The 27,256-nt window shown below is 35.3% G+C and overlaps 1 protein-coding gene across 1 annotated transcript in view; it reads right to left on the bottom strand.

The window, feature by feature from the left end:
- LOC306863046 (solute carrier organic anion transporter family member 5A1-like) overlaps positions 1–27,256 on the bottom strand; it is a 45,171-nt gene that overhangs the window by 5,335 nt on the left and 12,580 nt on the right. The window contains exons 3-6 of the mRNA XM_079406205.1: positions 12,714–12,846; positions 12,067–12,278; positions 9,751–9,915; positions 1,054–1,252 (exon numbers count right to left, since the gene is read on the bottom strand). Coding sequence (XP_079262331.1) covers positions 1,054–1,252; positions 9,751–9,915; positions 12,067–12,278; positions 12,714–12,846 — 709 coding nt within the window. The remainder of the gene's footprint in view (positions 1–1,053; positions 1,253–9,750; positions 9,916–12,066; positions 12,279–12,713; positions 12,847–27,256) is intronic.

The raw sequence follows: 27,256 nt of genomic DNA, 5'->3' as shown, positions 1-27,256 counted from the left end.
CAATTTGTGTTCCATAGAAGAAAGAAGGTCATACTCATGTAATGACGAGTAAATAATGACAGTATTTAATCTGTGGACAAACTATTCCTTTACGCTTCAGGTAACGGAAGCAGTTTTCTCATCAAGGTCACCCGAGCTGAAGCAGCTGTGGTTAGTAAATGAATAAATAATAAATAAGAGCTTCTAAATGTGCATGTGTCTCCTTTAACCATGAAAGAATACTGTTATAGAACATACAAGATGAGAGACGCTAACCTTGAGAAATAAAGAAACAGTTCGGATGGATGTGAAATGTAAGCGTTGACTCATTACTTGAGCTTTGAGATGTATTTCTACATCTGTGTCTGACAGGGGTGCTCTATCTGTTGAAAGGGCCTCACACTTTAGTGTCATGTCTTCCACAAACACGCTGTCTCGCTGGTCAAGGCTGTGCAAACTCCTCTACTGCAGACTTCAGCACAAGAAACTTGTTATGTCACTCAATGGTGCCTTGTAAGGTGGACAAAAGGAAATAGACAATGGACCTCACAGAGCAGGAATGTCAAACACATGGCTCATGGGCAAAATACAATCTGTGAAAGAGTCCAAACCAAGAGGAAAAAAAGTATAAAATACACTAAGATTGACTGATGTACAATCTTAATGTACTTAATCTCAGGGCTTAATATGGTAAGTTATCCAGCCAAAAGCAGTGAGTGGTTACTATTTTCACATGAATATGCAAAATATTAATTGTGCATGCTTTCTCAATAGGTACAGAAACATTTAAGAAGGACAAAATTGTGTTGGATTAGTTAGAGCTGCAAGCAAACAACCATAAAATCAATCACATATGTCTTTTCAGACCATACGTATAGACATGTGTAAGGGCATTGAAATGCAGCATGACACCTGCTGTTCAACATATGCTTCTTATGTCGTTTGTAGTATTTTAGTGTTTATACAACCCCAGTATAACTGAAACCTCAAAACATAAATAGGATAACCAAATGTATGCAATATATACATCAAATCTTACACTGAAAGGTTTTAATGCCTGTGTAATTCACTTACCCTGTGGTATAAGGGATATTGATCCCGCCCAGGTTTATGCTCTCACAGCCCACGATGAAGAGCGTGGAGAAGCACAGAAGAGACACCCCGCTGCAGATCATGGCCAGCTTGGCGGACTCACGAGCTCCAAGCTTGAGCTTCTTAATGATGTAGCCACCCAGTACAATGCCCACCCCTGCACTGGGCACGATAATGACGCCTAAAAGAAAAAAAAGAGTCAGATGAGTCATAATACTCATCCAGAAAGCCACTTATCACAATAAACATCAGACTTGAATGAAATGTGTAACCATGACGTCTTTTTATGTCTACATTTATTCATCAATATACTGTGTGTTTGCATGTATGTACATATGTATCAGCGATACCTCTGAGGAGGCAAGGGAGGCAGTGCCTCTTCAAAATATTGGATGAGAAAAAAATTCACAGTACAAAAATAAAACAACGCCAATATTACAAAATCTAACATTAAAAACTGTTTAAATCACTCGCTTTTCTAAAGAAGCATTGTCCAACAGCGACAGCAGCAGGTAAAGTTACAGCGGGAGTCTGCGTCTCTCTTGCCTCCCCTGAGCCCATTGAGATTTAACAGACCCCCTAAAGCGCGCGGTGGGTTTAGTGGGGGGTAATTGAGAATAAATAGGGGAAAGTCACATCAGAGGAGGCAATGCCTCTATCGCGATATGACTGGTTGATCAGCTGATTGATTCACGCGATAAATCCCGCTTCTTGTGTTCATGCACATTCTGTGTTTGTGAATCAGTCTGAATGAATAATATAATGGCGTTAATGGGACCACTAATTTAAAAAAATAAGTAAACAACTCACACACTTAAATATAACCACTTTGTCACGTCAAAATAAGACAAAGTCAATATAAGGATTTATTTTTTTTCTGATAAGTACTGTTTATTTAACCAAGAAAATGTGACTGGGACATGAATTTCATTAAAAAAAAAAAATACTGAGGACTTTTCCTCCTCATTTCGTATGAGATAGATAGACAGACGGACGGACGGACGGACAGACAGATAGGTAGACAGATAGAGTACAAAAATAAAATTCTACAAAATTATAAAAGTAAAATGTGACAATGCAGCTCAAGGAAAGGAATGTCCACATATTTCTATGGGTGGAAGTTAACACAAAGACCTGAAGGAATGTGAATATCCTGAACATAGTTCACAGGACCATCATGAAAAAGAAAAAAAACATCTTTTCACGTCACAGCCTTTTGGCTGTAGATTTTAGAGTCTAAAAACGGAAGCAAAAAGAAGGAAAATATAAAGAACCAAGGACAAATGCTTATGTAGTGATCAAGTGACTAAGAACCACAGATAGACATCAGAGGCTGGCAGAATAACAGTGAGTGGGGACAGAAATGTGCATGAGGCAGAGCAGTGTGGCACACGTGCTGGCATCACAGCTTGGGATTTGAAAGTCAAAGCTGACTGCTGGCAGTCCGAGGTCACTGTGTAAATCCATTGGGTGGGCAAGGCAAGCACATGCCTGCTTTCAGCACGGTCAAGAGTGAGCGCCTCGTAAAAGCTAATTTATAACGCGTAAGAAAAGCTGGGAAGAAACTCAAGATCACTCTCTAATAAATGCATCATAACACAATCTTAACACAGAAATCAAATTCAACATCAGTCCCTTATTGCTTCAGTCAAGGTAACCCCTTTAGGTTTTTTTTTTTGCCAGCTAAACCAAGGAGCTCAATATCCATTAGCATTCTCATTTATCTCAATGACAGTTGTGTGGTTGGGCGCAATATACTATTCCACTGCTAAATCTATCCATTTTATTGGCTGAGACAGCTCTTTTAAGTGTACTTTATTCAGTCCTTGAGTAGAAATGAGAGAACAGTAACTTTACCATATTTAGCAATCATTTTCATGATGAAAATGTTTTGAACATCACATAAAATAATCAAATAAAATTTTAATTGAAATGACATTCACTTCGTTTGCGTTTTGTTTTCACTTACACTTTTAAGCATATATACAGTATATATATATATATATATATATATATATATATATATACACACACATACATAGGTGCCTCATTAGTTTACTGCAATAAATCATGCAATGATAAAAATCTACTATTAAATCTACTATTGTTAAAAGCGCTATACAAATAATATTGACTTGACTTGACTATTATAGCATAATGAAATATTAGCTATATATGTTTCTTAGCTAACAGTTAAACCTACTAGCACAGCATTGTGTTAACTGACAAAAATCTACTATAAAAATTTAAAAAATTGACTATTTATATGCTTCTTGAAAAAAATAAATCATGTATCAGAATATACAGCTCATTTTGAATGGTCGTCAATTGAGAAAGATTATAGATGGTGCAATTGCAAAATCTACTTGCAGGGGTTATCTGGATCATGTTAACCAGACAAACATTGACCTCTTGGGCTAAACTTCCTTAGCCAGCCAACTTCACCAGCTACTAGCACCAAACTAACATAAGCATATAAAGCATATAAACTAGCCAGGAAATCCACGGCAGTCAGCTTCAAGCTGATTACACCTAACTTCATTACACTCCATCAAATGTTCGCACACCCACACGTGGATAAACACATACCCTTCCAACCTGACAGGTGGTAAGAACGCCCGTTCACGAGACAACCACGGCTGTGTGAAGCCAATACATGTGTTCCTCTGGGCTATATTTAGCCAGAAGTGCGTCAGGAACACCTCCCTGTCGTGAAAGGAGAAGGAGAAACAAGCACTATTCACACAAACCCTCAGTTTGTCTAGAAAGAGAGCAGAGAAAGTCTCCTTAAGAGGATATCCTGGGAGATTCGGCCCTGGCTGCACGCACAGCTGGCACAGAGCTGCGTGCGTGTGTTGAGGAGGAGGGCAGCTTGGGACAAGCAAAGGCAAAGTACAATGATTCCTGTAGGCCACAAGCTGGAGCAAAGCAGGGTGTTAATGACCACAGCCCAATGACAGATCTTTCTCGCGTGTGCGCTCACACACACACACACACACACACACACACACACACACACACACACACACACGCATTGGTTTTTGTGGTTTATGGGGACTCTCCATAGGCGTAATGGATTTTATACTGAACAAACTGTGTGTGCTATTGCCCTACACCAACCCTACACCTAAACTTAGCCCTCACAGGAGACTTTGTGCATTTTTAGATTAAAAAAAACAACACCATTTAGTATGTTTTTTAAGCCTTTTGAATTACGAGGACATAGGCAGTGTCCTCATAAACCACCTTCATATTGTAATACCTCTGTCATACCCATGTCATTATACCAATTTGTGTCCTCATAAACCACATAAACATGCACACACACACACACACACACACACACGTGCTCTCTCGCCGTCATTAGTGCTATCTGAAGTCATGTGGACTTGAAGACAGTGAGATGCATGAGAATGAAAAAGCCAAGAAATCCACAAAGAAACACTTTGTTATCAAGCCTCCGTTTGATATTATATGACAAATTTAAAATCGCTATTATTAAAACAGACAGTTCTAACTTGTAATTGTGATTAAATGAGTCACGTTTGACGGCACTATAAAATACAGACATACACCTGTGATGCACATTCTACAATAATGTGCTAAGTAACTACATTAGCAAATGTAAATTACCTACACTTAGACAAATATTATTTGGCCAAAGATTTTCTTTTCTTTTCTGATGGTTAATATTAATTAAATAAATATAGTAATATAAAAATAAATTCTAATAATAATTAAAAAGTTATTATGATTATGGAATATGTAAATATAACAACAACAACAATAATAATAATTAATTAATTAATAATAGTGATGATAATATTATTGCATTTATTTATTTAGTTTTTTTTAAATAATAAACAAAATAATAAAGTGTGATAATACTATTATATTTTAAAAGATAATAAAAATAATTAAAATGGTATTATAATAACACTTAAATAAAGATAAAAAGGTTATTAAATAAAGTATTAAATAAAACTATAATTATTTTAAAGTAAACAAACATTTAGTGATCAAACTCCATCGCACACCTGCAAGTGATAGGTGCGTAGGACAAAGGACCAACCAGGTGGATCGCCTCAACAGACAAGTAATTCCCGCACACTATCGTAACTTGCAAAAAAGTAATATTTATTAATTAACACAACGTTTCGGTCACACGACCTTCATCAGGAGTATACAAATGTTCAAATTCATCTCTTTTAAGATGAACACATGACCACTTAACAAAGCTCCATCTGTAAACAATTAAGCTCATTAGGAGTATAGATGAACATCACATCGTAAACAGTTACAAATTATGATAAAAACTTTTTTATCTTGCAGACGTACGTGTACTATCTCGGAGTAAATGAAATGTCACAGTTTTGCATTGTTCTTTGAAAATGGCGGCGGATAACCTAGATTTATGCTTTCAGTTTGAAAAGAAATCTTATACAGCATTACAGTTTGTCGATCTAAAATGGCGATTGTGCATTAACAGCTGTCTACCATGTCGGTACACAAATGAGCAGTCTGAACTTATTTACACAGTGCATTTTTTTATTTTGATCGCGCATGCGCACCTGCGTACCACTTATGTGCACCCCTGATAATAATAGTAGATTAATTTAATAATACGAATAATTATACATTCATATAATATAATATAAATATAATAAATAGTGCTGTCAAATGATTCATCGCGATTAATCGCATCCAAAATAAAAAGTTTTTGTTTAATATATAAGTGTGTACTGTGTTTATTTATTATGTGTATATATATATATATATATATATATATATATATATATATATATATATATATATATATATATAAAAATACAAACACATGCATGTATATATTTAAGAAAAATATGCTGTTTATATATTAAATATGTTTATATATAATATACAATAAAACATGTAAATATTTTCAAAATATATACTGTATGTGTGTGTATTTATATATACATAAACACACACATACTGTACATATAGTATGTAAACAAAAACTTTTATTAATATTAATATAATCGCGATTAATCATTTGACAGCACTAATAATAAATATAAACTATAGAGTATAAAAACAAACAAACAAACTTCTTAAAACATTTGTGACTATTGGTTTATTTTAGAAACTCACCACAAATAAAAACTAATTTTTAAAGCCGATACTTCTAAAGATCATTGCACACCGAGTCCGAAATATTCGCGTGAGTTTTTCCGTATTCCCCATCCTTTCCTATCAAAATGCATGCTACGGATGCAAAACTGCAGAAAATCAAACCTGATTCGAATTTTTTTATGTATAAACGTGATTGGCACAACGTGAGGTCGTATTTATTTTTTAATGTGCGAAAATTTCAGTCTCAGTGTGCAATGACCTTAACTCTGAATCGGACTGGATGAGCCATTGTAAAATAGTTGATATACTTCTGCGATCAAACATTAATTGCTTAACCATAAACAGTCTACACTTAGGCTAATTAAATATATTTTGATTAACATCGTACACAGTTTTTAATGCCTCTATTGGAACAACTCACTTTCATATAGGTGATCTAGGAACGCTGTTGAAGACATTGTTGAATCTGGAGTCAAGCTGTGATTTACAATTGAATTAATTTGTAGGAAAGCTGGAACATAAATGTAGATCTGATGCTCCCTGGCCTCAGTTTTCTGTTTTATGGTATACCATCTGTCTTCTGTCCATCTCTAGTTTATTGCAGCTGCAGTCTTATAGGCTGAAGAGAATCTTGGCAGCCATAACTGAGGAAACAGCACAAAAACGACAAACTGCTTGCATCTATTGATGTGTAAAACATCCAGGCCTGTGTGAATGCTCTGACTTCAGCAGGCATATCAATCTACTGTTAATACAACACGGGTTTAAATCAGAGAATGTTTTACTCGCTTCTGTTTGAAGGAGAGACCTTAAGCATGAGGGTTATATTCTGACAGCTCTAGACAACAAGTTGCTTTCCTGTTACAATCTAAGAACACATTAGCATAGTTAAGAGTCCGCATAGCAACCATACCATTGATTTGTGTCTCTCCCTGTATCCTGGCAACAAGCTTAGGGGCAACAATAATGACTCTAAACCAGAACCCTGCAAGTTTATATACAGACACTAATGACTGAGACACCACTTAGGAAGCACCATTATTATTATTGTTCATATTTGGAAAAGCCATCATTATTAATGTGCATATTTAAACAAAAACCTTAAAAAAAAAATGGTCAAACAGCACCTACATCACCACATGTTGTTTGAGAGGGTTTCAAGAAAAATTCTCCTAGCTCATCCAAAAACAAACTCCAGCATATTCAGTTATCAGACACGACTGGAACTTCAAATGGGACTGGCTTCTATGGTCAGATGAAACAAAAAATTGAGCTTTTTAGCAGCAAACACTCAAGATTGGTTTGGTGAACACAGGGATAAAAAGTACCCCATGTATACAATGAAATATACTGCTATATTTTTGATGTTGTGGGCCTATATTTCTGCTGGAGGTCCTGGACATCTTGTTTAGACACATGGCATCATGGCATAACATGAACATAAACCAGCCTATGCTGACAAGGAGAATTGGGATTGACAGTGGGATGTGGATGGTTGGAGGACTGGAAAAGGAGGAGAAAAGGAAAAAGGAGGAATTAGGAGGGGGGAAGAAGGAGGGGAGAGGGTAATGGGAAGGGGGATGGAAAAGAAAGAATCCTGATTCCTAAGGCGGGTGTGCCTGTTTTGTGTGTTGGACGTTGGATGGAGGTGTGTTTGCAGATCGGTTCCCTGTCTCCCCCCAGGGTCTGTATGTTGCGATCCTTGTCAATGGAAAATATTCTCATTATTATTGTTATTATTATTATTATTGGGAAGAGGAGGATGGGGAGGGGAGGAGGAGGGAAGGAGAAAATACTTCAAGAAATTAATACCCTCAACACCCACAATACTCAACACTCCCAACCTATACATAAATGTGATTGTTTTTTGTGTGCTTTTGTACTTAGCTTGTTTTATGTTGTGTGTTGTTATAGTCTGTATCTATATTTTGTATGCTCTTTGTATGTATATTAAAAAAAAAAAAAAAAAAAAAAACCTTTAATTGGATAATAAGAATATAAAATGGGGGAAATATCATTATGAAATAAATGTTTTTCTCTAATACACATTGGCCACAATTAACGGCACCCTTTTATTCAATACTTTTTGAAACCTCCATTTGTCAGTTTAACAGCTCTACATTTTCTCCTATAATGCCTGAAGAGGTTAGAGAACACCTGACAAGAGATCAGAGACCATTCCTTCATCCAGAATCACTCCAGGTCCTTCAGATTTCCAGCTCCATGACACTGCTTCTTCTCTTCAGTTCACCTCATTATTAATTATTGTTGTATTATTACAATAAAGCAACATTTGTTGCATCAATTGCGCAACTTCAGTGCTATTTGTTTTTCTTCAAAATGAAACCTATGTTTCCGGTAGTTTTTTTTTTTTAGGAGACATTTAGTTTGCACGGAAAAGATAAGATTTGAATATATTTTCATCTTATTACTTCAGTTAGCCTATTTTTTTTTTCTCCAACATCAAAATGTAACCTATGTTCATTTTGATACAAAGGTATTAACAGATGAATCTGTTTTTATTATTATTATTAATAATATATATTTTTTAATTCACTTATCTTTTGAGGCTGGTTATTTGCCACTTATGGTATCGATTTAGTATCGATACCGAGGTACTACATTCTGGTATCGTACCGAAGCCAAAATTATGGTATCGAGCCATCCCTAGTAAACACAGACTTTTATTTTGTATGTGATTAATTTGCAATTAATCGTTTTGACAGTACTAATATTAATATAAAGGTTGCATAGAGATGGATTATTTTCACATTTTAAATTCAATCAAATACAATATATGACGTAATATAATGTTTAATTGCAATGCTATTACAATGTTACAATTTATGTTTTTCTTTGTATTTTTATATAAATATGGTACAAGATTATCCTATTAAAATCAAAGTAATAAATGAGTTAGGTCAAAAGTAATCAAAAAGCAGTCAAATTATATATTACCTAAAATGCAATGGATTACTGACTACATTTTTTTGTCATATAATTTGGAATCAGTAACAGACTGTAATTTGTCTTATATATATTCATTAATTTATACAGTAAACAAACTGGATGAAAGCGTCGGTGACCCGTGCTGACAGAAGTGGATCACACTCTCTAACTCAGTCCTGGTGGGCTCTGATGAGGGATCTTGGCTGGTCTCCCATTACCTTATGAGAGAGCATCTGTGCTGAGATATTTTGACATATGCACGGCTTAATAATGATGTAGAGTCTGAGATAGAGGGCAATGTTTTTGAGGGTTGATGTAGATAAGCAACAATGAAATTTAATGGTATCTTTAGACCCAGTGATACACACAAAGAAGCATATATAGCTTTATATAGTAGTTATCAAATATGCCTTCACAAAATAAGCGGCACATCTGTGAATAGAAATATCATGCATGTATTCACACCTCATTTTTAACACATGTTCTGTAATGTGATTAACAGAGTGTGAATCATGTGCAATGTGTTATATGACTAGAAAAGAAACCATACATGAAAAAGTGTTAAGGAGAAATAAATAAATATAGAATGATTACTGTTACGATGAAAACATGTACCTGTGTATATGCTGGCGCTGGAGGCAGGGATTCCAAACTGAGACTCGATGAACTTGGGGATAAAAGTGATGAAGGCAGTGACAATGGCGCTCTCGGCCGTGTAGGACAGACTCACGAACAGGAAAGTCATGTTGCTGAGGATCCTTATGGCAGCCTTGGGGAGGTCTGTACAATAAGAGAAAAAAAAACAGCATCAGCAACTGCACAAACCAATAACCGTTAAATGGCCAACATAAAAAGTCAGTAATATATTATCTAAATAAATTAAAAATGAAACATTAAAAACTAAAATAAATCAGTGTGAATGCTACAAATGATATTAGCCATTACAATATAATTAAAATATTCAGTAGGATGAATGGATATTTATTATGTCGTTTGCTAAAAATTTGATTTAAAAGTTAAAAATAAAAACACCTATAATATAGGCCAATAACCAGCATAGTATCAATACACTGTGGATCAATAAAAATGAGAAAAAAATAAAATCAACTTATTTTCATGTCTTCAAGATATGCTTGTGGTCACAGACGCGACCCGCTTTCTTTTCCCCATCACAAGTTCTCAAACCAGTCATAATCCATCCTAACAGATATTAGCTGTTCTAAAGACAGCTAAACCTAAACATGGTGTCTCCACAGCTCTTCTGGATTCATCTAATCTATTTAAATCCCATACATTTTAGCTGAATGCTTCATAAGGGCCAACAAAGCCTCTTTTAATTAGCAGGTTAACGCTGTTGCACTGTTTCCATGGTAAACAAACTATAATCAAACTTTAATTTGCTCCTGAAGGTTGAACTCTCATACCATCTATGGGATCTATGGGACTGACAGAAGAGAAGCCAGCTAGATTAGAAGCTTTACCTATTAATAAACAAAACAGCTTGTCGCTCTCAACATCAAAGTCCCAGAAACTACTCTAGCCTACTGTAAGTCATTTTAGAACAGTTGAAATGTTGAAAGCCTACTTATGCAAACACATGCAGGCCGGGGGGAATGGAAGTAGGTTACAGTGGGTTTATAGAACAAGGCTTGTCTTGATTGTAGTCACTTGTGTGTATTTGATAAAGCAGGACAAAAGACTCTCCAGACAAATAATAATTGGCACTTATCTGGATACGGTTTAGACACAGTGTGATGAGAATAGCAATGACATTTATACCACTTAATTGACACTGTTCTAGTTTTAAGTTATAATATATATTTTATTGTTTATTTTAATATATTTTAAAAAGTAATTTATTCCTTTGATGGAAATTTCACGTCACGTGATCCTTTAGAAATCCTAATATGTTGATTTAGTGCTCAATAAATATTTCTTATTATAAATTTTGCAAACAGTTGTGCTGCTTAACATTTTTGTAAAAACTGTGATACTTATTTTTGGAATTTTTTTAATGCAAGTTAAAAAACAACAACATTAAAATAGAATTTTTTTCATGAATATAAATGTCTTTACTGTCAGTATAGAAATGAATAAGGCTTTGCTTAATAAAGTGTTAGTTTCTTTAAAAAAAAAAAATGTTTTCTTTTAATGTATTGTGCAACTATGATTGCTTTTTAAAATACTTTTTATTCCTCTAGTGTGACTGTTGTTATTGCAACTTTATATCTCACAATGTTGACTATGTTCACAGTGTGAGTTTTATTTTAAACATTCATCTCATTTAATTACTTGCTTTATTTTTTGTTGTAAAGCAGAAACTGGTTTCTGTCATCTCTTAGATAAAGTTTCAGCAGTAATTTATCAACTTCCCAGCAGCAGTGTAACTGCAGTTTGGTAATGAATGGGACCGTATTAGTGATGATGGTGGCAGAATTGTCATTAATGCTCTTCCCAGATGAATAATGAAAAGCAACTTCTGCTAGCTTACGCAGTCTTCATTTATAACTTTTTAAGCTTGATCATCAATCTACAGTTTTTCTATCAGCATTTGAAAATCTCCTGACAGTGGTGGTCAGCAGCACTGCATTATTATATAAGGGAGATACAAACCCTAATAGTCAAAGATCTGGGCTCCGTGAAGGACACTAAACCCCAGAGGACTGTCTTTATAATAACTATTGTAAGATGCTTTGACAAAAGCGTTTGCTTTATATCACACAATCACCCCTTAAAAGGACCAATCTGCAGTGAAGCAGTTTTACAATAGCCAAAGGTTTTCAATATGATGACTGAAACGCTAATCGTTGCTAATCTGATGATTTCTCAGAATGTGTTGAGGACAAAAATAATCATGTCCTCAAGGTAACACTAATATGTACATGCACGGTTCCTGTAGTGTGCATCATCACATGCCCTTCAGATACACACCTTTGATGTCCTTTCCAAAGCCCATGGAGGACGCCACATTCTGGCCTTTGCTGTTGGATTTCTCTTTCAGGACATCGTCGTCATTAGAGGTGCTGTCTGCCCCATGCTTTTTCTTCTTCTTTTTGTGACGAGGGGGCAGTTTTTTGGGGAAAGCGAACATGGGGAAAATGACCAACAGCATGGCGAAAGCACAGAGCAGGAAACCACTCCACCTAAGAACAGAGAGATATGGATTAATGATAATTAGGCTTTTATTTGATCTTTACAGAACAACCAAAATTAATTGGAGATTTCCAGTGTTATTTTTTAAAAAAATGTGCTCAAAAAGTGGCAAAATTGAATTTATGCCATTATTTTAAAGGCCGGAATTAAATTTATGAAATTTTATTTTATCTCCAAATTTATGAAAAATTTATGAAATTTTATCTCCAGCTTTATTTCTAGTAAAATATGCTCAAAAAGTGGTAAAAACTGTATTTATGGTATTTATGCTATTCTATAAAAGGCTGGAATTAAATTAATTAATTGAAATGGAGATTTCCAGCTTTACTGTTAGTAAAATGTGCTCAAAAAGTGGTAAAAATGTATGTTATTCCTTCATAGACTGGAATGAAGCTACACACAATCTGATGCAGAACTGATCTTACCAGTTGCCAACAAAGCGTGGATCACTTTGCTCAATATTGATGATGGTTTTGGGATCCACGTAGAAGCCGATCAGAACGCCTCCAAGCAGGTACCCCGCAGCTGGCCCCAGAGCCCCCATCACATACATAATAGCTGAAAGACACAAACAACCACACGTTACAAACCACTCTCTGTACACCCACATAATAATTATATTTTTTCATTTCACAGGATGTCTGATTAAGGCTGTTAATGTTCTTTCCTCTTTCAGTGCCACTCTTGACTCATTGGGTGACTGAGTCAGCCACACTGAGATGATGAAGAGAAGGGCTAATCATTAATAGTGCGTCAAGCTTCCACTTAGTTAAAGAACATCATGTATTAGTAGCAGTTTTCTAACTGCCTTACAGCTCTGTTTATATACCATATATGACAATATGTGGAGGAAACCGAACATTTGCTAAAAAACAAATAAGAGAAATTTAGTCGATTCTTTTTAGTTAATCAAAAACATGCTGCACGACCAGTGTAGTCTGATTGTGGAAAAATGACTCTTGTGAGCTCTTATGAAAAATAATAAAAACACATACAGCACCACCAGTGCATTCCAACTGAACGTTTTCTTAAAGAATGACTCATATGAGCTAGTGTTTTTTTGTGAATTTAGCGAAACAGCATGCAGTTTTAATTTTAATGACACATTGGAAATGACACATTCTTCTTATTAAATCAAAAACGTGCAACACAGCCAATGTAACCTAACAGACTCCCAACGAAAGACTCTTATGAGCCAGTTTTTTTGTCTTTATATATAACATTTTTTGATAACATTTAAATTTAATAATTCTTATTAACGGTGATATTGACCAGTGTCAATATCACCAAAAGCTAATGCTACTCAACCTGAATGAAGACAAGTAAATAGTCAGTGATTAAATAAGAATAAGAAATTAATAGCAAGCAATGGGACAAAAAACTTCAGCAGAACAAATAAATAAGAAATGCTACACTCTTAAAAATAAAGTTGCTTCATGATGCTATAGAAGAAGCTTTATGTCTAAATGGTTCCATAAAGAACCTTTAACATCTGAAGAACCTTTCTGTTTCACAAAAGATTCTTTGTGGTGAAAGAAGGTTCTTTAGATTATAAAAAGGTAAGAAAGAGATTTGACTGAACGGTTCTTTGTGGAAGCAAAAATGGTTCTCCTATAGCATTGCTGTGAAGGACATTTTAAGCACCTTTATTTTTAAGAGTGTACATACATTGTATAAAGTAATCAAATGTACAAAAACAGAATATTCTTCACTAAATTAAATATACATTTCTTCTTATTAAAGTTACAAAAGTGATTTAGTCAAGAGCAGTGAGAGATTTCCTCTTTTGTAGTTTGATTAATAATGAATTACAGACAGCAGGAATATTAGACTGCTGTCACTTTAAGAGCTACCCAGAACCAATATACTGTTAAACATGTGTTTTCTTTCACAGCTGTTTGCTTTACCTTAAGACTTGCTGTGTTTACGAGGATACTTGCAAAGACGAGCATTTTGACACATTCAAGTGTATATTTAATCGTTCAAGGCCTATGAAGTGCCAAAAATAAGTCAATACTGCTGCACTCTATGAGCAGCTTCTTCACATGCGCACACCTCTCTGACAGCGCTCAGAAACAGTGTCTCAGACAGTGTGCGCATATAGAGAAATGAGTTCTCTTTCCCTTAAAATGGCTCGTTTTTAAACCGCAATGCTTAAAAAAGCACAAAAACGATACGTTTTCATGACCACGTAGCACAGTTACGTCACGTGAGCGTGTAACCGCGATAGAAACGATAGTCCAACTGACTCCTAACAAATGACTTTTGAGTTGTTTTTTGTTAATGTTATATGCATTATGTTTGTCATAGTATTTTATAAAAATAACTAAATGCATGTTTAGTATTGTTACCAAGTATATGGTTAAGACCTCAAGAAACTAAAGTGTATGATATGACTTTTGTCAGAACCAATTAGTGACTTTATTTAATACTGCAACAAGATTAGCCAACAGTTTTGGAGATTTCAGCCTTTATCCATTTAAGTAGATACAAGCTGTACTCGCATGACTGGAAATAGCCTAGAGGTGACACCATAAATGACTGCAGAGTGCACTGATTTGCTTTAAAAAGGACTTTAGCGGCATTTGTTAATCCTCGACATGGACAGGTGCATATGCAAGGCTTGATTAATTCGTGTTGTTGCTTTTGAGGCCGGAGGGATGTGTGTACTGTCTGGAGATCATTATCCCTACAGTCATCTGTTTGCTTCTGTTCACAGAAAGCAGCAGTAGACTCTCTCCACTTCCACATGGCCCACGCAGCTGCCAAACTGTTTCTGATCCAGCCAGAAGCTCAAACAGAATTTAGGCAGGTGCAGTAACATACCTAGGCCTAATCTCTAATCTGTCTCAGTATGGGAGAAGGTTTAGCCAAAGGCCTGCTGGGTTATATAACACAAGTACAAACATGTTGAGGGAGACAGAAAAGTCACTTTTTATTTGATGTAAACAGGACTACACTGGCTTAGGCTCTTGTCTCCTGTCCTTAAGTGAGACCTCTAAAGCTAGAGCCGAGAGAATGAGCCAAATCTAACACACACACACACACACACACAGAGCGACATGACATTTGGGCACAGATATTTCACACTCTGAACCATATTTAGCAATGGGTGATGATCACACCGTGAAATAGGACAGGCCAATTTTTGACTGAATACATATTATGCTGCCTTTAAAGTGGTCATATGATGATTTTTTAAAGATCATTATTTTGTGTATTTGGTGTAACAGAATATGTTGACATGTTTTAATGTTCAAAAAAAAACATTTTTCAAATACTGTACATTATTGTAGGTCCTCTATGCACTGCCTCTCTCAAACGCGTCGAACACCACAAGCACTCGTCGGAAATGTAACGCCCCTTTCCATAATCACGAGCTTCAGCTTTCAAAATAAAAGTAAAGACAGTTAATAATGGCCTTAGTTTTACCATCAGTTCAAGCCCGAAAGAGAAACAGAGTGACAGACACAGTGATGATGCTCGTATGTATTTGCACACAAGCCACGGTTAAGATAGCTGACATGCTGTGATGTGACCCTGTCTCTCTCTCTCTCTCTCTCTCTCTCACACGACGCGCAAAACTCCGCATTTGAAAAGTCAATAGCAAATACTTAAACTAATAACAAAACATACTTACAGTCGCTGATTCAGAAGCGCCAGATTGTCATAGCAAAGTATTAATTACCTCATAGGTTCACGAAGTGGTCGTCCATAAAATGTGTGTGATAACATCTGGGTTGTGCTGTTGTGTTGTATCTTAATGATTCCTAAATGCATCTGCTTTTGCTTTCGCCTAGAAACACACAGCGTCTCCCTGTCCCTGGCTGCATCAACACTACTGTGGTTACTGAAACCACGCCTTGTTTCTTTGCATGAACATTTGGGTGGCATTACGCAAATATTTTCACATCGTGACGTAGACATGTGGGGGCGTGTTTGAAAGAGCTGTTTTAGGGGGGCGTGGACGAGTCTTAACTTTGATAAAGAATATCTCTTTGGTTTTGAGACTTTAGTCTTTGCAACTTCAGGAATCTTATCTATGCACAATCAGCTTGTAACACTCCAAAGAGAAAGGAAAACTTGAAATCGCATCATATGACCCTTTCAAGTCTTCCTGGGAAATTCGTACTTACGAGTTTGGACACCATTACAATGTGGGATGTGATTCTGGTTGGAAAACAATGGATGTATTGGGCAATATCTTCTCTTTTTTGCAATGCGCTGATACCAAAATTCTGGCCAACATACACTGTGCATTTCAACTTGTAAATGATGCTTTAGTTACATATTTAATGTTCTCGTGCTGCTGCAGAGATTTATGGGAGACCTGAGCTTTGTCGTGCATGCCTGTCACTTCAAAAACCAGCTAAATGAGTAATATATTCTTGCATGCTTCACTGCTAATCTTAAACAACAATGCGCAGTATGTTTGGGGGTCAATGAATTTATCGCCAAGGCATTTTTAAAATTATTTGCATTTTCTTATAAGTTTTTCTGTTTAGATGATAAGAGTCAGAAGCAAGACTTATTTTATTTTGGCAGCACTGAGAATCCAACACCTGAGTGCAGATTTCTCCATCTTTATTAGTTTGCGCTTGTTTAACAGCTCTGTTTGATAATTAAAAGGCAATGATTAACAGTCACCATTCAGAAAATATGCATTTATTTAATTTGAAAAAAGTCTTTGAATATCTGAAAAACATTCAATGCCACGAACCTCGCAAACATCAGCATTAAATTGCAAAAATGTATACATGATACAATGTGCATTTTAGAGAATGGCTGGATTTGCTGTTAATTGACTCATTGTGGCACTGGTAATAAGATTGCTTTCAGTCACAAAGCCTTTCATTCTGCCCTTTTGCCTTCAACAAATACACAATAAATCAGTTTAAAATGAAAGCTGCATTGTGAAGTCACTTACAAGCTACAATGTGCCACAACCGAGAACTAGCATGGCAGACAGTCAGAAACATGTCTCCCATAATTCTTTTGTGCATTTCAAAGCGTGAGCAGAGAAAAATAACGCTGCAGGCTTTTCCCATAATGCTATTCATTTATTCACATGGATGGCTTCCTTTGCAAACTCTGGAACACCGGGGTCTCATCTAGTTTTGACTTCTCAAATATTCAATCAGCCTTATCTACAACCTAATTAAATAACAGGTTCGTCTAAAATACCCCTGGAGACTATGGGGGCAGGGACAAATTATTTATAAAAGCACAAAAGCTGCCAACAAATGCTCTTATCAGCCCAAAGCAGAAATGCCCAGCACACAGAACCAAACAGCCGGCCAACATCTAACAAATAGAGAGAGGAAACAGTATTCAGTCTGATACAGAGGAATAAACTTCACTTGTCTGAAGCATTAAAGTCGTCAATTAATTCATCATGGATTCATTAATAATTAAAGCCATTTTATTAGTGCTTCTGTGGTACCAGGCTTCCCATTTTTACAGCGCAGCATAAGCAGATGGAAATTTACTATAAAGGATGTGAAATCAGAGTGGCATGTCATTACATTAATGCTTCAATACTAATCCACTTTAACAATAAGAAGTGCTCACACTGAGCACATAATGAGTATTGGTAAAGACTGGCATGACTCCTCTGAAGTCTCACTTAATGAAGTGAAATCTCAAATTCAATGTAAAGTAATTGAGAAACTAAAAATTATGTTTAATTTTATCTCCTTACTGAACAGAAGGAACAGGAAACAGCTGATGCCCTTGGATGAACAGAAGTTTAATAATATTATATATTACATAAAATATATTGCATAAAAAAAAACAAAAAAAAAACGCATGCCAGTTTATCAGTAAGTGTCGGTCGAGAGCTTTGAGGTGAGCCAGTTTTGAATTTTTTGGCACAGCAAACATCATAGAAAGAGATTATGTTTGTTGTGAATGTGAAAGCCTGTTTTAGCCTCAGTGTAAAAATGCAACAGATAATTGCGATATAAAGCACCATTGTGAGATATAGATGCAATAACATAAAAAAATACTGAGATTAGCTATAAGATATAAAATGACACTGCAAAATAAAATTTGTGAGAAATAGTTCCACTGTGAGATATAGTTGCAATTATGAAAAGGTCACAATAAGATACATCCTAAGATATAAAATTACATGGCAACATATAAAGTCGCATTGTAAAATAGTTGCATTTACAAGAAATAAAGGCAAAATTGTGAGATATGGTCACACTGTCAGATATAAAGTCCCAACTGTATGATATAGATGCAATTATGTGAAACAATTGTGATAAAATATAAGATATTGAGATATGAAATTGCATTGCGAAATAAACCCATTGTAAAATATGACGTCACCTTTACAAAAAAATTAAGGCAAAATTGTAATGTATAGTTCCGCTGGTAGATATTAAGTCACATTTTGAAATAAAACTGGGAATGAGCTTCCAAAAAATGGGTTTAACTGCAATAAATTATTGGCACAATCTTTGGTTCATGATTAAAAATGTGTTTTTTTTTTCGAAAAATATGTACATTTTTCATTAGTTACAGAACAACTGCATTTCTAACCCTATCCATATGTTTAAACTTAATTTAAACTTTTCCTTATCTTTAAAATCTGATCAGTTAATGAATATTATTCATATTAGAACCAAGAAGGCTCTCACTTTCATTATGCTAGTCAGAGCTGTTTATTCTTTAACCAATAATCATTATGACAGGCATTCACAGCTTTTGAGCCCAAAAAGCCAATTCATAATCATTAACATATGTGTAATACAAATTTATCACCTCAGTAGTGAACAATCAAATACCGGAAGTCAGTATATTATTGATCATTACTCATCGTAACATCACTAAAAGTGTTCACCTCAAGCGGTGCACAGGTGAACATGCACATATTTCATTACCGATTGTGTAACGGCTTTGTTCAGCTCAATTTATCATGCTAATAGTGTTACGCTTGAAGAGAGGGTGAAGGAGGGTCATTTAATTGGAGATCCTTCAAGGTTACCTGTTGTCTGGCAGAAACCCAGCATAGAATTTACCTCTGCCCAATGTGCTGTTTCTCCGTCTTCCTGTGAAGGACAGAGGAGGTGCTTGCTGAGGAGAAAAAAAACATGCTGTCTATGCAATACCGTACTGTCGTATTCAACGTCAACAACTGACGTCACAACAGCATGCTCCACGAATTTCAAATGAACCTTTGCGATGAAACTTACACAACAGACCTTCCCAGCAGATACGATGCAGAGTTAAGTCACTCGAAGCAAATGCAATGTTTACAATATGGTCCTTGCAAAAAAAGAAAAAAAAATCTCAAAGGATCCAATCAGGTTACAGTAAACTGAAAAAGCCTCCTGAGCTGCAGGAGTGGGAGTTGAAGGACATTTATGCTGCAGCTGTGAATCAGTAGAACCACGCACACGCCACCACACATCAATGTCACTCAAAGACATAGCCTTCTCATGCGCGGCATTGGGTTTTCCTCAAAAATAATTAGATAGGGAAATATATTACTAATTATGAGATCAAATAAGTATACAAATACTGAAATATAGGCGAAAAGTCATCTGAGAGGAGACAGTGCCTCACTTTTTTAAATCTAATTTTTTTTTTAAATATATAATTAGACAATTTTATATTGATACATTTTATATAATTTATATAGACAATTTTTTAAATATTTTTTAAATCTTTATATTTATAATTATATAAAATTTTAAAGCAATGTCAAAAGGAAAATTTTGACTTGTTAATAAAATTTTACATTATTTTAAATTCATCATCATTAATTTATATAAATATTGTCAAAGTATGTAAACATACTGTACACTCTCTAAAAGTTACATCTTTGTACCTTATTTACCCCCCTAAAAGGTACATATTAGTACCTTACATGTACATATTACTATTTTAAAAGTACCTTTATTTTAATATCTTTTGAAAGAGTACTCAGTGACAGTTTAGCTTTTTTCTGTGAGTGTAGCATATAAATAAACAAAATAAATAAAACATAATATTAATTTAAAAATTTAGTGTAATAGTGTAAGACTAAGGGTATCCCCAAACCTTTTAAACATTAAATAGAACTGTTACTTTTATATTAATAATTTAGATATATTTAATAAATGAGCTATTTATATTAGATTAAATGATTAGATTAACAGCACACCACTGGTCCCGTTGGAGGAGTGCAGTTGTATGTGTTCCCCTCTCCCCTGTGTGATGGATTTAGATATGGTTTGCTTCATAGTGCGAGGAATTTCTCAACCCCTGTCATCAGGCACGGCTCACAAAAGTTGACTGAAAAGCTCCCAACCCCAACTGACTCCTTGAAGATTTGTTATCTCAGCAGAAGATGATGAATTCTGACGCGAGCACCTTTCATGCTAAATGAGCTGCATCCCCAGTGGCAAAAAATAATTAGGGAAGATTAATAAATTGATTTCATTATATACAGAAAAATTAAAGTCAGCAGGCGCACACTGATGTTGTCGTGAAAGAGAGTAAAAAGGTTGTGCAAGATGAAGTCCATAACGCTAGAAATAATTAATGGCCCTTAAGAGCCCTAAAACAATTGAGCATGAAGCATATGATGAAATAAAACATTGCAATGTCCCCCAATGTCAACAATAGTGCCCTGTGGGGGATTCATTGCAGGACGTCTGTGTTTTTCTTGTCCCGTTATGAACATGAAGCTGATTAAATATGGGCTTGAGTTGTATAATCTCACACTGGGATCTAATGAAGCCTCGTATCACTAGAGAACTCTGCTTGAGCAAAACAACAGCATAATATGCAGCAATTCATCACACAACATTCAGTGGGGTGAAGCACAAAATATAACAGAAGAATAATTCAGAGCCTTTCAGCCTTTTTGTTTGTGATGTAACCAATGAAAAGCAGCATTCTGAATGAATATAGGGCACTTAAATGTTGATGAGGAGGCAGGGAACAATTCCCAGCTACTGTAAGTATACAGCATTGAATCTCTGTGGTTGTTTGACCCTATAACCTTGCTAGGAGACAGGGCTAAAAGACAATGAAATGGGGAATGACATTGTCATGGCAACTTGCTGATGCAGCAGTGTCTTCTTACAAGTTATAACCCTATATATCTGTCCCAGAGAGCCCCATCAGAATGGCCTGACACAGCTGTGCTGCCAGTTCACTCTAGTCAGAACACTAGACAAGGCTTTGGTGATATCCCGGCAACATTCATTTACAAAAACCCAGAGAAAATGCCCAAAAAAAGAATTTTTACTGTATTAAAGATCAGACAGCATATGGGGTAATATGTAGTACTACATTACCTGAGTAAAATATGAACTAGGGCCAGGAGGTATAATGGTATAAACTGTGACGTGCAAATGTGCTGTAAAGTTAATATCAAGTGTTTAATATTAACCAATCTACATTATTACATAATTTATTGTATTTATATTCACATATTAAATGATAAAAAAAGTAATTAAAAATGCATGTCTAGTGTCTACACAGGTCTATGGAAATCACTGGACAAGGAAATCATATGGACAAGAACCTTTTGTGCAGAAATCTGTAAGAATGGGAATGGACCACCTACAAAGCCTTGAGGCACTCCTAAAATTATGGTCAGAAACTTCACAAAGCACAGCAACAATTACTCACTTCACTAAGCTGTACTTGAAGCACAAATCCGTGAGGGGAACCACAGTCCTCTCCGAGGGCATTTGTGTCCCTGGGGCAGGTGTGACTTTGAGGCTAATGAGGTGCAGAGAGGACACAGAGGCCTCAAAGGCCACAGAGCAGCAATGATCCATCAGACAAAAAGAGCAATGTAGCTGACACAGAAGAGAAAGAAAGAGAAAAATGAGAGCGAGAGAGAGGGCGAGAGAGAGGGACTCTGTGCTTCATTCAGCAAACTCACCATTCTAACTTGTCAACAGGACTCGAACTGAAATTAACCAACCAACAATATCATAGCCTCTCTGGCAGAGCAGATGTACTTATGTACTGTAATTGACTCTGGGCCTTGGCTCTTGACAAAGACACACATATGCTTCACAGGAAGGCCAACAGTAAGGTTATGAGCTTCAGCTGTCAGAAATGGGTGACCAAACCTACATTCTCTGTCAATTATTTAAATATATGCTCAATTATACACATTTGAAAATCTCCAAAAATATATGAGTATCAATATTCACTCCTAAATTCCAGTCTGTTTTGAACACAAAGCTGTCAAATGACCTCATTAGACACATCATATAATTTAGTAGTTGTATGGACTACTTTTATGGTGATTTCTTATCGGAGCTTCACAGCGTCCATCCCCATTCACTGCATGACTTGAATATAAATTTTATGAATTCAGCTGAACACCTCCTTTTGTGTTCTTTAAACGATGACAGAATTTTAATTTTTGGTCTCTTTCACTCAAGCTGATGTATAATCAAAGTGACAGCACTTAAAATTACTGTCAGCAATGCTGCTCTTTATCATTATCAACATGTCCGTTGAGCACTTCAGAGGGTATTTGAGGAAAATGTACCACAAAAGATGACATTTAAAAAAATGTTTGGACCCCAATGTTCTTCAAATAATCTTTAATGTTACACAGAAGAATGTAAGTCATACAGGTTTGAGGGTGAGTAAATGATGACAACATATTTTTTGCCAAGTAGCCCATCTAAAGTGTTTTTTGCTAAAGCCAGATCTGTTAACTGGGTCATGTGTCACTGCTATAATATGTCAGGTTTCCTCACAAGACCAGATCTTATACCAGAAACTGTCATTTTCAGTAGGCTCTGCCTGAAGACATATTAAGATATATCATAACCTTTTTAAAGCAAGCTGGTAATCTCATACACCTGTACTCATTATGGCCAATATGATCTTGTTTCCATATGGTCAGACCCTCTGGCTATATCCGATGATAAAGTACACTACCGTTCAAAAGTTCATGTGACACTAAAGTAATGATGCTGAAAATTCACCTTTGCCTTCACAGGAATAAATTACATTTTAAAATATATTAAAATAAAAAAGTTACTTAAAAAAAAAAGAAATTCACAATATTAATGTTTTGCTAAATTTTTGATGAATAAACACAGCCAATATTAATACATCTATAATTATCTATTATTAAATAATTAAATAATAGCAAAATATATTAAAATAAGTTACTTTAAATTGAAAAAAAAAAAAAATAATCACAATATTAATATTTTGCTCTATTTCTGATTAATAAATGCAGCCTATATTAATACATCTATTATTAAAAACTGTAATAGTAGTGTTGTAGTGAGCATAACTGTTCTTATGCTCAAACTCAGCTTACAAAATAGGAGCAAATAAGTTAAGATGCTTCAAAAACAGACTTTGTTGTTAATCCAATGGGATCACTTATGAAATCTTGTTTATTATAAAAGGAGATGAAACACATTGGATAAGCTGCCTGATTAGTAAATTTAATCAACATGAGAAGTAATTTTAAGAAGTCAACTTACTAAAACAGTATTAAGATTTACAGCAACTGGTGTTTTCTTATGCATTCCAATTACTTAGCTACAAATTAAACATATATAGGCTATGATATAAAGGACTTTGTAATATTTATAAGTCAAACTAGAACCACAATATGCAAGCACAGAACAGAACACTTTAATATAGCTATTAGAAATAATTGATGCTTTTTTCCTGCTATGCATTATAAACTTGCACCGGGCATTCTCAAAGACTGCACTGGGCTCTTTAATAAGTCCTTCATAAAAAAGTCAAAGAAAAATAAACAGGACAGGGCATCTAGCCATAAAGGTTTCACTCACACCGAGCGACTGAGCACTTTATTTGCTGAACCGGTGGGTCTCTGCAGGGGTTCTGCAGCACACTGCTGACTCCCTTCATGGTTTCTGCTGATTCTGATGCAAACGCGTGGATCTCCGACTGATGCTGATAGCAACATTTACTACAAATCTGAGACACTACCGCTGATGTTCCAAGTTCCAAACTGAAGACTGCGGCAGGAATTGCCTTCATTAAAAATGCTTCCATCGCTGACAGGAATTCCACAACTATAACTTTATCAACTTACATTTTTACTGTGTAAAAAAGCTTTTAGCCAAAATAACACTATCATATCTAGTTCCTTTTTTCTGCACATATTTCTGCTCCATATTTGAGAGTATCTGCATGATTTCAGGCTTCAAAATGTAAAAGCATAAAGTATCATAAAAGTGGTCCATACATTCTCAACAACGAAATGAACGAATGGTATTTCTACCAAAAAGAGCAAAGTTGGTCTCTTCTCTAAGAAAACAAACTTCTTCCGTCTCCCACCTACATCCTGAGGTGGCGCTAAAACTGCTGACCTGCTCCTCATGGACCTGACCTCCTGTTCCACAGACTAATTGCCACCTTAATGGTATTTGCCGGTTTGTTTTACTGGAAGAAGTGCACTTGGAACCAATTTCATGTGAGGTAAAATAGAACTTCAAACCAAGAGAAAAACTGAATGGACTAGCTACCTGATAACCAAATATAAACTGACTTATCAATTAAAACAACTCAATATGGGCATTCAGTGAATACCACTTCTTTCAAGGTTTTACATAAGTTCTTGACAACATTGTCATTGTTGTCAATAAAAATTTATTTGTACCACTCAACCTGACGATGCTATAAACAGGTATGCATTTTCAGTTTTGTTTCCAGTGGAAAACAATTATTATTATTATTTTTAAATAGTTAATGGATAATTTGAGAAATTTAACATTTAATTATTAGTTATTCTCCGAAAAACAACAATCAAAACTTACCAGGTCAGTATAAGAACACACACACACACACACACGATATTGTGCTCGGCTGCAAAATGAAAAAAAAAAAAAGGCTTTATATTTGTTATTACACACATGGGAGCCATTATGTCATTGACAAAGTTTTTTTTTTATTTTTTTAGGTGAACTATTCCTTTAATTTCCCTTAACACAGATTACAGTAGGACTATAAATGGGCCAGGTCTTTATGACAGCGATGTCTGAAAAAAACAGAACAGAATCTTCATCCATCATGACTGATATACTGCTCCAGTTTCAGTTTCAAACTCACACTGGTAAAAGATTTTTTTCCACCACAGTGACAATACCGTTTTTTTTTTTTTTTTTTTTTAAAGAGACATTTAGGCACTTGTGTTTCTAAATTGTAAAATATACTAAAAGTATCATCAAATTAGGTAATAAATAAATATATAAATAAACAACCTGAATTCTTTGGAAATCTGATTTTTTTTTTTTTTTTGTGGAATTATCTGAGCACATACCTAAAAACAGAGTTAAACTTACAGAAAGGACAAAAACATTGCATCAACAGAGCTGATGTTTCATCACATCCTTGACCAGCACCTGAGAGAGGGGACGACTGACGCTCAAGACAGTTCCAGACAAAAACGGCTCAACACACACTCTGGCAATCACCACCTCCATGTGAGCTGCTGATCAAAGGTGCACTCCACTCATTAAAGGGCTTTAGTGCAGGAATGTTATTATGAGGAATCGCCCTAAGGAAAGTTGGTAATCTCTTTGTACCTTTTTCCTTGCCAACCACAGCGTCATTCACCGTGAGGTCAAATGCTCACTCTGGCCTCCTAAATCTGTAATCCTATCCACTCTGAGAGTGGATCTTGCTCTTTCTGCATCACTTTTCCTTTCTCTTGCTTTCACTCTTTCTCTGTCACCCGACCATGAAATAAGAGAAAACATGGAGTACTAAACTAAATGGAACTAAAATTTAAAAAAGTAAAGAGAACAAGAAATAGCTGCTAACCCATTTATAGAATGAAAAAATAATAACAAACAACACAATATTATAGCAGAAAATACAAAATGAAAAATAAACAGGATAAAATTACCACATGCAATAAAATGAAAAATAAACAGTATAAAATTTAATTAGAAATAATAACAGCACAAGATAAAATTACAGCAAAAAAATATAAAAAAATAAAATAAAAAAGATCATAAATCAGCACTGGCTTTTGGATGTTACTATGACGTGTAAACAATGGTTTTGGATAATTAACGACATTTTTGTAATGCATTATTTAAAAAAATAAAAGTAGATTTTTATTATTTTTATATGCCTTTTAAGTATATTAAAAATAATACAAACAAAGCTACAAAACAAGAAAAATAAACATGTTCTGAAGAATAACCCCAGAGAATTATAGCATAAAATATAATGAACAGCATTAAATAGAATAGTATAAAATAAAATAATGAACAACAAACAAACAAATAAATACATACATTTTAAGAGGTAACAATTAGTTTGCCTAAATTTTGAGTCTAGCAACTTCTGATGCCTTCAAATGGCTTCCTCCATCAGTAAGCACAGCATATGTGTGCCATACATTATGTCATCCCTATAATAGTCAAACATGCTGACAAGCATTTCCTCACTGTTTTATTAAACTCAGGGTCACAATCACAGGTAGGTGGAGTGAAGACGTGCACCGGCCATCAGAGTGCATGACTGCGTTTTCCTCCTCGCGCTGGATTACAAACTGGCTTTGCACTGATTGCACAAGCTTTAGAAATGCCTTTGCCATGACCCAGTATTCTGGGTAAGTGACAGATGATCCCTCGGCACATTCTTTCTAAAAGAGCCATCTGGGCCGACTGGCTCGTGCGCACTGTATTTATCTGCATAGTGGTCACAGACAATGAGAGCCCAATGGGGGAAGGGGCAGTGAGATGGGTACCCACTCTTTTGTGTGTGTCTGGTGTCAAAGAATGAACACACATACACCTGCAGATTTTCCATCTCAAAGTCAGTGGCAGGTTGGTGTAGTTGGGGTCAGTGGATATTCGGGTCTTAGCTCAGACATCTGTGAATGCATCTGGGGCTATCATTCAATGTAATATAGATACATTTTACAATACATGGTCATATAAGCAATTTTATTAAATAAATTTAGTAGTAGAGGATGTAAAACTAAAAAACTAAC

This window comes from Barbus barbus, assembly GCF_936440315.1.
Source record: "Barbus barbus genome assembly, chromosome: 44".
Classification (NCBI taxonomy): Eukaryota; Metazoa; Chordata; class Actinopteri; order Cypriniformes; family Cyprinidae; genus Barbus; species Barbus barbus.
This window is presented reverse-complemented; position numbering and strand designations above follow the sequence as displayed.